The sequence below is a fragment of the Protopterus annectens genome, chromosome 16.part0 (assembly GCF_019279795.1).
Source record: "Protopterus annectens isolate FY-2018-M chromosome 16.part0, PAN1.0, whole genome shotgun sequence".
NCBI classification, from domain to species: Eukaryota; Metazoa; Chordata; order Ceratodontiformes; family Protopteridae; genus Protopterus; species Protopterus annectens.
Genome location: NC_056750.1, coordinates 480,476,582 through 480,493,049, shown reverse-complemented (window position 1 = coordinate 480,493,049; position 16,468 = coordinate 480,476,582). Strand labels below are relative to the sequence as shown.

The 16,468-nt window shown below is 35.1% G+C and overlaps 1 protein-coding gene across 2 annotated transcripts in view; it reads left to right on the top strand.

The window, feature by feature from the left end:
- The window catches only part of LMX1B (LIM homeobox transcription factor 1 beta), a 602,295-nt gene extending 590,999 nt beyond the window's left edge, over nt 1-11,296 (top strand). For both annotated transcript variants that reach the window (XM_044058485.1, XM_044058484.1), the window contains exon 8: nt 10,408-11,296. In XM_044058485.1, the coding sequence (XP_043914420.1) occupies nt 10,408-10,565 (158 nt within the window). In that variant the 3' untranslated portion in view covers nt 10,566-11,296. The remainder of the gene's footprint in view (nt 1-10,407) is intronic.
- The last annotated feature ends 5,172 nt before the right edge of the window (nt 11,297-16,468 follow it).

The following is a 16,468-nucleotide window of genomic DNA, read 5'->3' as shown; positions in this document are numbered from 1 at the left end:
ATGGAGCTGTACTTATGTATGGTTGCGTTTAAAATCATGCTCAGTGAGAGAGTGATATAAAACGTTGTTGAAAAATGAACTAGAAGGTGGTATCTAAATTGGTGATGAAGATTGGGATGTGGAGAGCTGGTCATTAGTTAAAATGGTAGGTGGGTGAGGCAGCTGTCTGGGGAAAACTGGTGATTAGTAGCATGCAGAGCATTCAAACCTGCATAGGGAGCTGTAGAGTTAATTTTTAGCAAACATTGTAATTTTGCTAGAACATAAAGTTATCCTGTTCCTTAATGACATAGTAACTGGAATTATGGGCATAGATGGAAAAGCCATGCATTATTATGAGACAATGTGACTAAGTATTTGGACATATGTACAGAGACTGCTACTCACTGTTCAAACTGTGCGGTTAATTACTAGGCGAGGGTAATAAAGTATAATGTATAAGAAATGTCTTCAAAATATGCAGAACAGGAAGAAAACATGGGTACTATATTTACCTCCCTCATACATAATATTCTTGTGCAGTGTGAGGGGTCAGTGTCATAGGTGAGCAGAATGCACAAGAGCACTGCTTGGAGTATAGATGTTAGAGTTTTAGATATCAGTATTCTTATAGGAGTATAGATGTTAGAGTTTTAGGTATCAGTATTCTTATTGGAGTATAGATGTTAGAATTACGGGCATGTATTATTATACAATGTGTTTGTGAGGCATAATTTGCTAGTACAACTTATGCAATCTGCAAGAATCTGAGTGATTGAAATCTACTCAACTATGGTTCCATGTCTGAAGATAATTATAAAAGTGGAAGAACCTAATGGTTACCGTAGTTACCACAATCGCACATATATCCATAAGGAATAAGAAAAGGACTCAAATATTGTAGACTTAACACAGTTTACTATCAAAAGCTTGAAATGCACTTTAACAAATGGCAGTTGATGGAAAGTACAGTTTCAAAGATGCTCAGTTCCGAACTAGAATATTATGAATTCATAATCTTCTTCTTCTTTCGGCTTTTTCCTGGTTAGGGTTGTCACAGCGGATCACCTGTCCGCTCATGATTTGCATTGGAGTTTTACAGTGTCGAGTTGCCAGCCCGGCACCCAACCTTTCACAGAAGGCATACACACACACCCACTCACACCTAGGGTCAATTTAGAGTGTCCAATCCACCTACAGCATGTCTTTGGGATGTGGGAGGAAACTGGAGCACCCAGAGGAAACCCATGTGACCACAGGGAGGACATGCAGACTCTGCACAGAAGGCACCCCAGCCAAGGGTCGAACCAGGGAATCTCTTGCTGTGAGGCGACAATGCTAACCGCTGCACCACCGTGGCCGCCCAATATTATGAATTCATAATAATGAATGTAAAGTGTAATTCATTATTATGAGTTCGGCATTGTGAATGGAGATTGCGGTATAGTAAGGACCAGGAAATTTACCCTTTTCCTCACTGTAGAGCTCTCTCAGAGTTGGTATATATAATTTGCAGGGGCCGTGGGGGGTGCAGGGGGGTTTGCCCTCCTGCAAACCAGTAAAAACTTGTGCTGTAGAAGTAAAATTCTAATGGCATGTTAAATTGAATATCCTGAGTGTTTGACGTCATCTTGTGCAATGTCAAATAATGTCGACTGGGGACTTCGGAGACAGGATACTTGATACGTTGATGTAAACACATTTTAGTTTTTGACATTGTATGTCATTGTATTGACTAATTGACAAAGTGCATTTCAAGTTTTTGACAGTACACCATTTACACATCAGCAGGGAGGGAAAACAGAACTACACCAAAGAAAAGAGGCTGGGAGAGGGATGGGACATGCCTGACAACTGGTAGAGATATTTTAAAACAGGGATTCCTATCACAGGATAAAGCCCAAAGAAATGAAAGCATTCCATTGAGCAAATAAAGATCTATGCAAAGGGACACTCCCCTACACCCTCCTACAGTAATCCCTCTCACATAAATATACTAACTTTAAGGACACGCAGCTGCTGAGAAAAAGCAAAAGCCACCTACTTTAAAACATAATTTTGTTCCTTTTCTGTAGCACTGTGATCCATACTAAACAGAAATGACAATGCAACTGTAATTCAGAGAAGTGAAAAGCAATATACCAAATACAACCCCTGACAAGAAAACCCTTCAAACTAATCTGACAAATACAACATTAACAAAGCAATAAGAGAGTCACTTACTGTCTTTCAACTGGTTTAACTTACATTTCTTCTGTAAAACTGCCATCAATTATATAACACAATCTCTTCAAAGAATTGTCATAAAAGATGTTTCTCCACTAATGTGGTGGGGCATCCCTGCCAGACTTTGCCAGAAAAGATAGAAAACAAGACTAGCCATTTAAACGTATAGTATGAGCGGGTGCAGCTAGACATGGTTAGTGTAACACTTCATTAGACTTGAAGAAAAAACGTTTTTCTTGTTTTGTGATTTGTACAGATTTAAGTTCCTTTCCATCTGCAAAATACTGTTGAAATGCTTCTGAAGCATCAAACAAGAAGAACACCAAACCAGCACTAGTAATCCAAAGAAAAAGCAGGGTAAAAAAGGCTTCCACACTCCAAAATGCTTTTATTCCACATAGTACAGCTAAAAAAACTGCTTCAGCCAAATGCAGTACATATAAAGGCAACACTGTAGTTAAAAGTAATCCAAAAAGATTTGCAGTGTGGAAGCCTTTTTTGCCCTGCTTTTTGGATTACTAATGCTTCTGAAGCATACCTAACTTATTATTGCACAAGCCAGCCTGAATAAGAATAATGTAATAATACAACCCTTTCATTATGTGCCTCTGTATCAAAGCATAGATTTGTTATGTTCTGTGGTATTATGAGCACTGTTGTGGGCTGGAAGTGACATGCAGGAGACCATGACAGTAGAAAAATATACTGTAAATGTTGTGCATATTGTTTTGCCACTTCATGTCTCCCTCTGCTAGCACAACTTGTAAGTTGGGCAAGATTTGTTCCAGTATTGTATGCAGTGTCTGAATTATATGTCAGTCTTTAACCTTTCTTCTGGTGTCACTGAACAGAGTCTTGTCCCAGGAGTATCACAGTATCTGTTATCTGTAAAAGTAGAGCGAGAAAATAACTTAATGAGGCATTCTTTGTTGCATCATGTATTCTGAGCTCTTACAGAACTGCAAGGATATACATCAATTATCCTCTGTCTCTGTCTCTCATTTCTTTATTATTTTTAGTGTTTTAGGTATTGCAATGATGAGATGTATAGCTTAAAAATGGAACTTAACAAGTCTTGATAAAAATGTTGTGAAGACTGTCACTCTGTTACGCTATGGTTCAGATCTAATTTTCCTGAGAATGACAACCATAAAGTATGGATTCATAATAAAAAAAAAAAAAAAAAAAAAGCTGACTGCCAAGAAAGTTAAATGTATTCAAGCTCACCTTTAAAGTAATGTGATGAACTTCAAAAGGCAAGCCACTTTTACTGGCTGCCTGAGTACAATTTTAGTAGGAGGGGTGGATCAGATTTCAGCTAACTGTGTTTCACATCAAAATACAATTGCCATAATAATGTAACATGATTTAGGGTGGTTGTCAGGTTTCAGTCCTGTGAGGTCCCGCATTGAATGAGCATAAGGACTTAATTACTTTCACACCCAACGGTGATTCCTTTAGGCCATAACTCTGATAACCTGCTTTGGAAACCATGTATCATAAAACCTGCATTGTACCCACCTGCACAGCACCTGGTATGTAGATGAGGATATATACCATCTATCAGCCACCTTCACAAGCAGTTATTTCAGTAACATATTAGCTTCACATACTAGTAAAATCAATCAGCATTTTAGTATGTTAATGCATTTCTTTCCTGGATGGAAAAAATGTAGTCTATTAACATGAGAGTATACCATCACTGATTATACTATTTCATACTAGTAGTGAAGGGAAATACTATATGTATGCCGCTCATTCAAATGGTCAACAGGAAAATGATCTTACTGATTTAAGCACTGAAGAATCGCTGACCATTCAATATGTCACAAACATCATTTTTGACTTACAGCTCTACCTTCAAAAATAAGTAGAAATGACAAGCTAAAATTTTGATTTGCTCAAATAAGTAATTTGTACATAGATCATATGTATATTTTGATATGCATGTGTGTGTATGTTTGCATACATGTACATATGTGTATTGAGAGATGTACATGTGAATGTGTACAAGTCAGATCTGGAATTCACTCCGTCTAAAAATGCATCTACCCTAGTATAATCAAATGTTTTGCAAACTCTGGGTTTTCACCATCTGTATACAATTGTTTTTACTAGTAAATGTAAAATCCTTAAAAACTGTCATGAGAGCGTATTCTGCAGAACTGTATTTATATCTTAAAGGGTCAATTACAGGTTTTGCTGAATAATTAGTATAAATGAGGGTAGCATATTAAGAAAATATGCTGGCCATTACTCACAATGAGCCTTGTTGACTATGTAACATTTTTTTTAACTGTGTCAAATATTATTGATTCTGTCACTTCTTTCTGGGACTGCTTTATTTATTAATGTTAATTATTCCCTTTAGCAGACAAATTGGTAGCAGCATCATTTTTGAGCGGGAATGAGTTTATTTTATGAGTTCCAAAGGAGCACTAAAAACTATGTTAACTCATTAAAAATAGATAAACCTTCCATTGCCCTTCATCTGATTTACTGTTGTCATTTAAAGTGTTAAAGTCCTTTGGAGTCTATTCTTTTAGTGCTGCCATAACCAGGATTCTTCTTGGTTGTGCCTTATGTGCAAGTAATATAGTAACTAGAAAAACAGAGATGTACAATTCGGTTACAGAATATCTGGATCATCACTAAAATATGCAGATTATTTTGAATTATAAAATATTTTAAATGTTTTATCCATCTGTGATATTTCAGCACATTATTTCTATTACAAAGCAGCTTTTTCCGTATACAAACTGTTTAAACATCATCCCTTCATTCTTTGTAGGCCAGAGTAATACAGTTAAGGTCATAGGTCAAGCAGAATGCCTATGATGGCACTCAGGGTGGACAAAGAAGAGAAGGTTAGCATAATAGTTAAGGTGTTTACCTTACAGACACAAGGTGCAGGGTTTGATATTCCCATGAGGTAATTAACCAGGCTTACAATGGCCCACAAGGGCAGTTAACCTAGTAGTAATCTATGAAACTACAAACCTATGAACCTATAAACTCACAGCCCAAATAAACCCACATAACATGAATATTAACTCCATTCAGTCAACTTGAGAATGCAGCCATTGCAGAAAAGAAAACAAAGCTAATTCTATCCTTGAGGAATTTAATTTGCTCGGAAAAACAGGGCCTCAAACTGTATACATAAATGCCATGTATGGCATTTTGCAGATATTCTCAAAATCTCTGAAATAAACTGTAACCAATGAAGAAATGCATGGGGGATCAGCTTTGCATTGATAAAATGTCAGTCTGACTTTTCCACGTTAAGGGACAATCTGGGTACTGTTCTTATTTTTGATTTTTTTTTGGCCCTCCATGTTATGACCAGTAAGCACCTTTCTCACTTGCGTGTTCATTCCTTAACTGGTTAGTTAGCCATAAAGCCAATTGTAAGCAAGACTGGCCAGTTTGGACTTTTTTGATGTCCTCCCCATAGTCACACCCCATGCAGAATATGCTATTACCTCAAGGTAAATTTTTGTCTGCTGACATTTAGATGATGTGCTCCGTGTACTTATAACTGGGCTAGAGCTCCATTCTCTGTCATGGGCTGTTGTCTAGCTAGAAATCTCCTTACCCCTTCCAGTATAGATGACCTAGCAAAATGCCTGTCCTTTCTAGTGGAGCCACTAACTCTTCATGGAGAATGGTACCTTTTCTATATTCCTCTGCAGCCACAAAATATAGAGGAGGGGAAGCCTGCATGCCTCTTGTCACATAGCACAATCATTTTGTGTTCTGCTGTGCTTTGCCATGTCACAGTTCCAGTAGAGATCAGTTCAGCAAAAGTGGTAGATCATAAACTTAAGCACTGGGTTACGCAAGATTCAAGCTTCCTAGGCCACCTAAACAATGGGCTTTTCCTCCTACTCTGACCCCATTTACTTAATATTAACATTATGGTAGCTCAGTGGTTAAAAATCTTTACCTCACAACACCAGCATTCACGGTTTGATCCTGACCCTTAGTCATTGTCATTGACTAGTTTTATCATATTCTCTGTCTTTGCAAATTTTTTATGAACGTTACATTTTCTTTCTCCCTTTAAATTGCTGGGTGACTAGCTGGGTCAGGGCTGAAAAGTGTCGGATCTGGTTAACAATTTAAAGTTTAAAAAGTTAAAGTTTGCGGATGCACAACCTCAGGGTGGGCTACAACCTTCACTGAATTATTCTGTGTCTTAAGTGTGTCTTGGTTAATTAATTATTATTGCATAAGATTTTGTTGAGCTGCGGTAAAAACAACTAATGGAACAGTATGATTATTTTCCCTGGCATCCTTTTAAAAATGCTTTAGGATGAGTGGCAAAGGAATATCCTATTTTGTGCTCATCTCAATATATGTATAATTGAAACAGTTTGCATTCACTAAAAACATGCTGACATCAGATAACATAAAATTGATTCTATAAACCAAAAAACAAACCTGTAATGCTCCAGTTATTAACAAGAGCTGTGTTGGAAGGGAGTCAACGTGTACTTTCAAAATCAAATAAAAATACTTTCGCAAAAAGAAATTTGACATTTATCAGGAAAAATAATATAGTGTTTTACTCACCACAATGCTTTTTCTATGCTATGCAAAGACATTATATTTCTAAAATTAGAACAGTGATATTTTACAAATTATGACTTAAGATAACAGTATAAATATTAGTAATTCTGTCTTGTGTTGAAGGTCCCAAACCACAAATATTGTGTGTACTTGTGTGTGTGTGTGTGTATATGTGTGTGTGTGTGTGTGTGTGTGTGTGTGTGTGTGTGTCTGTCTGTCTGTCTCTATACACACACACACACACATATATATATATATATATATATATATATATATGGGTCTACTTCATTTCACAGAAAGCTCATTTCACTGAAAACTCATTTGACTGAAACTCATTTCATTGAAACTTATACAGGGCCTTATATAATGTATATTTATGTATATATATATATATATATATATATATATATATATATATATATATATATACATGATATGTATGTATACACACACTCACATGTATATTTGTGTGTGTGTGTGTGTATATATATATATATATATATATATATATATATATATATATAACACACACACACACACACACACACACACACAGTATTGAAAAGGAATAATCACATGTCTACGTTCTGTAGCAATGAATACTTACTTCTGCCATTTCCATTGGAACATTAACTACTACGTGATCTGTCTCTCTTTCTGTAATAAGACTATCATACCATTGCTGCATATTACATTTTATTTTATTTTGCGTATTATTTAAATGTAGCCCAAGGAAATGAGATTACACCCTATGAGAGTAAACATACTTAATTTAATAATATGTGTATAACATTTTAACAATAAGCAAGTCGTATGAATCCATTTCAGTTTAAAAATAACTTAATTAGCACACTATATGGGATATCATGGCTTTAACTATATATGGATAATGCCTTCGCTTGACTCTCCTTCCCAGTTGGCATTATGTCTAACTAAACTAGTTAAGGAATGAACACACATGTGAGAAAGGTGTTTAATGGTCATAACATGGAGGGAATATGAGTAAGCAGCTTTTGAATACAGAATCTATACAGAATTCACAAGATAAGGAAAGACTAGAAATTAGTGGATAGTGATTTAGAGAGTGGGAGGGATGTAGAGAGTGAAGTCATTGAGCCAAAATGGAAGGACAATGAGGAGGAGGAGGAATAGGAGAGAGAAAGGATGAAGGTTTATCAGTGAGCTGTATGGTTATTGCTTTAGGCAGTATAGGAGTTTATAATAAATCTGAAATGGCAATATGCTTTGAAACTAATCTCTAGGTTACATTAGTTCAACAGTAATTTGCATGTGGCTTTTTTAAACAGCTATTACTTAAGCTGATTTCATAATTTTTGGTAGGATTCACATTAGTGAGTAGGACTTAAAGTCATAGTATAAAAATAGCCTATTTGGAGAACAAGCTATGTTAGCATCATTCCCATGACCTGTTGTTTTCAATATGAACAAAAATACAACATTATGACCACAAATGAAAAAAGGGTTTCTGACCCAGTGGAGATTCTTGGTCAATAAATGTTAGCAAATAAATAAATAAATATTTCTAAAACTAATACAGAGAACAGCTTTGCTAAGGAGAAATACTTTGCAGTATTTATAACTTATCTTACCCGTGTCATTTTGTTTAGGTAATTTATCAATGTTCCTTAAGTACACATATATGGAAAACACACTGTTGACAATAAATTACAAGACACAAACTTGTGTCTTCTATAAAATAAAAACATTAAAGTTAATGTAAAAAACAATTAAAGTGAACAAAAATACTTCCTTCCCTAGATACATTTTCAGCATTTCTTAGTTTTCCCATTCTCTGTTCAGGATGTCAGGATGAAAATTTAATTAATAAATATCAAAAGGATGCAGGCATATTGCAGCTCAATGTGTCTGTTTATGTTTCTAGGAGCTGAGTAAATAAGTCTTAAAATTATGTCAGCTAAAGTGAAATATTTAATTCGGCATCTATAAAAACAGTGTGTCCCATTCTCAGAATGATGTCAAAGCATTAAATACCTCAATATATTTCAAAATGGTCTCCAACCTATGCGGCTAGAGATCTCTCAAACATTTGTATGTACATTGACTTATCTAAAAACTGCCTGAGTTCTAGGAACAGTGTTATAGCTATAAAAGCAAAAATCAAAATACCACTTATTGACCACAAACAAAGTAAATTTATTGGGAAATTTCTTCCCAGTTAAGAACAATAAGGATCTCAGATGTCCTTGTTGTTATCAAATGGCACAAAAGTGTTCCATAAATTTATTTTCCATTTGTGGTCAAGTGGTGTTTTTATATATATATATATATATATATATATATATATATATATATATATATATATATCCACATATTATTTATTTATTTATTGCCTTTAGCTTACCTGGATGGTCCAGCTGGGCACTAAAGTCACATTTTCAGTGGAGGCTTGGGGATAAAAGCTCCATTAGAGTTACAAAAATTACAAAGAATTTACAGAGAAAAAAGAATCAGTTTCTTAACAGTAGAAATGGGTTTTTCAAATCATCCAATGGATAATACAATCAAGACAGAGATAAACAGAATTTGATTTCTGTAGAAGTGATATAAAATAACAAATAGGTTGCATTTACATGTATAGCAATATACAAGTTTAATTTACAAAGGAGCAATGAATAGATGTATACAGTTATAACTACAGACATGATTTATTTGCATTTACAGGATAAGGTAGGAAAGCTGGAAAGACAGGGGTTGGTGACAGTCTAGAGATCTGAGAGAGAGACTGAGTCAGGTCAGGGCACGAGCAAACACATTTTGGCACGTCTTCTTATATATATATATATATATATATATATATATATATATATATGGAAATATATGTATGTATGTGTATGTGTGTGTGTGTGTGTATATATATATATATATATATGTGTGTGTGTGTGTGTGTGTGTGTGTGTGTGTGTGCGCATGTACAGATGTGTGTGTTCATATATATATATGTATTTCTACTGTGCATGTGACTGCAGTCAAATAATGCAACAGACATTTGTACATAAAAAGTACTTCATTTTCTCATGTCTTAATTCTGATGTTTTGGTCCTGACCAACGCCCATGTTAAATAGCATCTTGTGTTTTCAGGTATTATAAAAGGGGTTGGAATTTTTTATGCAAAATCTCTTCCCAAGAATATAATATTATGTTACAGAATTCTTTAACGCTATATATTGGCATTAACTTTAGTTTTTGTAATCGCCAGCAAATAATAGGAATGTTCAGGTTTTATTTCTGTGCAGCAATGTGTCTAAATGGCAGTATGGCCTTTGAACAGTTACATAACCTTGGACCTGTTGATTTGTTTATATCTCATAGAATCACTCTGAATGAGAAAAATGTCCTCAGCTTCACCCCACCACCACAAGGTGAAAAAGCATATTAACAGGCTCCAAGATCTCCATTCAAACCTCTGACTTGACCAGGGATAGCCTGGGCATTACTCATTTATATATACTATGGGTACTGTTTAACTTAGTGTGTTTATTTCGATGGAGTTAATAATAAATTTAGAATAGCTAGTTAAGTAACTGTTTGTATGCTCCTTTTTTGATTCTTTATAACTGATTATTTTTTTTCTTTTTTCTTTATAGGAAATGATTCCATTTTCCATGATATTGACAGTGATACCTCCTTAACCAGCTTAAGTGATTGTTTTCTTGCTTCATCAGAGGTGAATTCAATGCAAGCAAGGGTAGGAAACCCTATCGACAGGCTCTATTCCATGCAGAATTCATATTTTGCTTCATGAAAGAATGAACCTGTAAATGCCTGTAACAACAGGGTGACTTTTGTGTACAGACTGTACAGCCATATGTTATCAGGCCCTCTCCTTACTGGTACTTCCAGAAAGTTTCCTTAGTGATAGGGGAACGTTAAAGAAGGTGGTGTACTTTGATATTTTCCATACTACTTCAGTATGACTCAAGACACCAGAAGAAAATGGGAACCTATTTCTCCAGAAATCTGAAACTGAAGACTTTTTGTACAGTTCTTTATTTCTTAAGAGACTTAAATGACTCTGAAACAGACACCTGTTTTTTTTCAGGACGTTTTGCCATGATAAGAAATTAAAATGTCACTGATTTTAGTCAGCTGCCCAGATACAATGATGAAGGGATAAGTGAGACGTTCTCTCTTAATGCATGAGTCATCATGTAATTGCGGGCAAAGAAACTGTGGAACACTGAGGTGTAAAAATGTTCAAGTTTTGTGTTTATTTTATACATATGTCTACATAAACATAGTTCACTTCATTAGTTTATAGCATATCTAGTGTATGATATTTATGACACTGTTTCAGCCATGAATTGCAGACAAATTGCTCTAACAGTTGTTATGCATGTAAAGATGGAGGCCTTCTATTTATTTAGTTCCGTACAAAATTCAGAAGGTGATTTAAAATAAAAATCATTATTTAATAACATAATGTAAGTAGCTGGACATGTTTAACTTTTATGTCATTCAGTGTTGAATTAAAAAAATAATGAATCTATAACTAGTCTATCATGCCAACCGTGTTTTTTGTGACAAATTAACATAAAAATGAGTTTAACAAAACATCCTAAATGCCCGATGTTAAAAAAGAGCTACTGCAAAAAATATGTCTTTTTTGTCTGTCCAGGGACCAAGTTAAATAGTAATAAAATTAAAATAAGGAGTTCATAAGGGGATAAATGTTTTAAGTTGAAATGTATTTCATAGGTATTCAGATATTTACTGCAAAATAGATGTATGCATTTCTTCTTTAGAGGTCAGAAGAATGTGATTGAAATATAATGTTAGAAGTCAAGTATTTTCATTTGGGAGATGTGCTTATACATCTCCTGATAGAATATTTAAACTATAATGATGGCTTGGCAACAGCAGTTTTAGGCATGAAGCAATTCAAGAGAGTTGTTTTAATCAAGTCACTGAATATTAATGGTATTTAATATACTGACAGTTGCTAGAGATAGCCAGTTATGGAACAACACAATATATATTCTTAATTACCTCACAGTTATGTTGGATCTAGCTTGAGACCCAGAAGGAATGAAAACACTCTGACCCTGAGAATTTAGATGACACTTATGCTGTCATGGAAGTTGGATTTACTCAGGTGAGGATAATGCATTGTCTGGTGCAGTATCTTATGCAAAATCAAGCTGGATAAAATTCTGCCAGAAACCCGTGGTGGCGGATATTTCTACTAAAATAGCAAACATGATTACACAGAGAAGATATGAATGGCAGAGGCCAGGTCACTACTTTATTAAAATGGTTTTGTAATAATCATTTGCAGTAGTAAATTATAAATGCACATCAATTACATATCTCATTTAAACTATTAAAGCTCTTGTCTTTGGTTATATATCATTATAAGAGCTATAAAATAAAGTATGTGAATAATAATAGAGAATAATTCAATTATATCTAGGTTTATAACAGAAAAATACAAATTAATACTTAAAAAAATATAAGGAATACAAATTTGGAAAAGTTTGAAAAGTACACTTTCAAGCATGCCTCTACATAAAATTATAATATATGCTGCTTTCAATTTAGAGGTCTACTTTAATTTATTTTATGTCAGCAGAGAACTTTACTTCTTGCTGAATGATATACTTAAAATACTTTTCATGAAGATCGATGTTCCTGAGGGACTCATGCACCGACTGCAAAAACATCAGTTATGAGCTGGAATGGAGGAGTCAAAGTTCCATATACAACCATCCCCCAGTATTCATTATTACATTTTAACTCCTACATAGAATGCCTCAGAGAAGGGGATATGCACATTTTGGAGATGATGTGCAACTACAGAGGTACAATATAAAAGCAGGGTTATGGGAGTGAAGTCTTCAAAACGGGGAGCAAAAGGGCATGAGCAAAGCTGAAAACATTGATTTGAATTTATTTGTTTCAGTAAGCCATTCCTTCAGAACCTTGAGTTCATTATGCTATACTAGGGCATTTTATTCATTATAATGAAGAAAACCCAAAATGGAACATATCATTAAAAAAATAATTTTCTAACTTGTCCAGCTTGTCATTTGAACTGCCAGAATTGACTTAGCTTTTTAGCCCTCCATATATTTTTATAATTCACCATTAAAACTGCAGTTACATTTCTAAACAGCATGTGGCTGTACTTTAATATGTTTCTATAGTCTTACAAATAGTTCAAGTAATACTAGCTTGCATATGGGCATACTAATATTAAGCTCAAATCCAATAGCAAACTCATCTTTTCTTAAAACAGCTCTATGCTTCCAAGCTAAGCAACAGTCCGTAAATCCATACAATAAATATAATACTTCCATTATGAGTGGACAAAACTGAATGCGCGGAATATCAGAAGCCCTTAAATGCATTCACTGAAAAAGTTTTTTTGCAAGGGGTGGGGGGGCAAGTTCAATACAACCCCAAACTTAAATATTAACTCCATGTGAATAAGGAAATTCCCTCAAAAAGGACATCCCTGACTGCAGAACTTGCCAACATTGATTTCCTATGGAGCATCTCCAATCTTTGGTGGGTTGAACTTCAGGCAAATGATGCTTTGATGCTTGAGAGTTCAATCTTTGTCCCTTGGTAAACAAAATACAATTTCAGTATGAAAGCTGAAACAACATATTATACAATAACAAATAACTAAGACTGATCTAGTTAATCAACCTTCTGAACACGAAGGAAGAGGAGGAAATGGACAATATCCAATAGTATTTCATTATCATTCTAAAATGTGCATGCCGATTGGCAAGCCCAATTGGTGTATGCATTGTAAATCAAGCATATCCCAATAGAAACAAGTCTGACCACTAAAATATTGTGGAGGAGACATATTTTCTGCTGCTGTATGCTAAACAAAGCCCACTTCAGATATTTTAAGAGGGACATAGCAAAATAAGAGAAAATCATGATGATCTGCTAGATTCTGGATAGTTGAAAGGTATACTTAATGGTAATAAGATCAGCCATACTTCGATTAACCTTACCTATTAACTGGCCAGACTTTAGCAATATGTCTCACATTTTCCTCATTTATTTTCCTTGACACTCAGAAACTTTTACATTTTCTAGTAAATCCTAGGTATAACACCAGACATAAGCAATTCAAAACACTCTGCAAGAAAAAAAACTCGCACAGACAGACAATCTGCTATGGAAATGCATTCTTCTTCAGTACATCCCTTATACTGCACTGATGTACTGTTCAAGCATACCTTATATACATGCACTGCACATCAGAAAACAATGTACGTCACATTATACAAGGACAATATTTTAAAAAAAGAGATCTGAAGAAGCTCTGCTTACTAGTGTGAAAGTTGTCATCTTTTGTTACATATTTTTTACTGTACTATTAAAGTGTTAACTCTTCAGCCAGCTTTTGTGGTTTTAGTGAATACTTGCTGTTTGCCCGAAGCACTCTGCTTGTTTTAGTCTTAATATTTAAAAAAAGGCAAGTATTTTTTTCTTAAATAACGTCATTGTGTAATAGCAATAACCCACACTTGGATGTGGGTATCACAGGATTTACCTATGTTTGTCTTTGTTTGATTGCTCAAGCTTCACTCTTGTGATCAAACCACACCAACCATGGGTAACTCCGGTGATACCCACACCCAATCATAGGTTATTGCTAAATTTTTCCATTAAGTAATAGTTCATTGAATCTGAGTGGATAAAATAATTTTAATGAAGTGGACACTAGTGAAAGTTGTTTTATGTGGGTTAGTTGCTTACATGCCTTATACGGGGGGGGGGGCTTCATCTCTTGAACACCCTTCTAGGGTTAAAAAAACTCATGGTAAGTTAAATCTTTTGATGGTCACCCATTCCCTGAGGTGGTGTTGATGATCTGAGTTCAGTGAAAAATTATTCATCTCATTAACACAATACTAAAAATGCACATCTACCAGGGTGACAATACCTAGTATTCTCAAGGAAATTCAGAAAACTCACTTGATTTAGCTAAATTTGTTTTATTAAATTTTAAAATGTCTTGATTCCATCCACAGGTGAAAGAGACTTTTATTTTTGCCCTCACAAAACATTTCCAGTCAAACAAAAAGACAGAATCATAAATAAATAAACTCCCTTCTCCCTTGTTTTTGTGCAACAAAACAAATGCCTTACATCTCCAATTTTCAACATACTTTAGGTCTACAAAGTGACATTCATTGCTAATCGCAGGCAAGTTTTTAATTTAGCATTTGCATTTTAATATATGCTGTAACTGCTCTTACTACACTTGTACAATGTACTATTTCATCTGTTCGATCATCTACATTTAATACTCTTCTTAATCCAAGTTACATAATACTCACTTTACTCTTTCTGAAATGTCTGCAAACAAAGCATGGTAATTTCTGCTGTGGTGGCTTGGAAAACTTGAGACATAATTCATGTAATGGTTTGATTACATTTTTCTCCATTTTTATGTATTGTAACTCCATCCAACATCACTATCAGACATAGAAGAGGCTGCGCCACTATATCTCTGCACTAAAATAACATTCATATGCAACTGTTCTTTGTAACGTACCAAGATCTCAGACAGGCAACTGCTGTTTCCAAAATCGAGAACACAATATTTGTAAGGCAAGTTTGTCCTGGTCCCCTTCAATAAACACATCACACTGAATGACATTTGACATTTGTTAAACGTTCATTAACATAACTTTGTTATCCAATATTTATTACCTACAAATGACAACACAATATAGCTGATGGAATTCCAGCCTCCAGATCCATGTAATATTAACCCAGACAGCGTGACCTTGCTCATCCTGACCCAGTAAAAAGCGTCCATACTTCCAACTCACCTATGAAGCAGCATCCCACTCCTCACTTCATTTACCATTTATTGAATTGCACCTCCCACTTATTTTACTTGTGAAGCAGCGTCCCACTACTCACTTCATTTACCATTTATTGAATTGCACCTCCCACTTATTTTACTTGTGAAGCAGCGTCCCACTCCTCACTTCATTTACCATTTATTGAATTGCACCTCCCACTTATTTTACTTGTGAAGCAGTGTCCCACTCCTCACTTCATTTACCATTTATTGAATTGCACCTCCCACTTATTTTACTTGTGAAGCAGCGTCCCACTCCTCACTTCATTTACCATTTATTGAATTGCACCTCCCACTTATTTTACTTGTGAAGCAGCGTCCCACTCCTCACTTCATTTACCATTTATTGAATTGCACCTCCCACTTATTTTACTTGTGAAGCAGCGTCCCACTCCTCACTTCATTTACCATTTATTGAATTGCACCTCCCACTTATTTTACTTGTGAAGCAGCGTCCCACTCCTCACTTCATTTACCATTTATTGAATTGCACCTCCCACTTATTTTACTTGTGAAGCAGCGTCCCACTCCTCACTTCATTTACCATTTATTGAATTGCACCTCCACTTATTTTACTTGTGAAGCAGCGTCCCACTCCTCACTTCATTTACCATTTATTGAATTGCACCTCCCACTTATTTTACTTGTGAAGCAGCGTCCCACTCCTCACTTCATTTACCATTTATTGAATTGCACCTCCCACTTATTTTACTTGTGAAGCAGCATTCCACTCCTCACTTCATTTACCATTTATTGAATTGCTCCTCCCACTTATTTTACTTGTGAGGCAGCATCCCACTACTCAC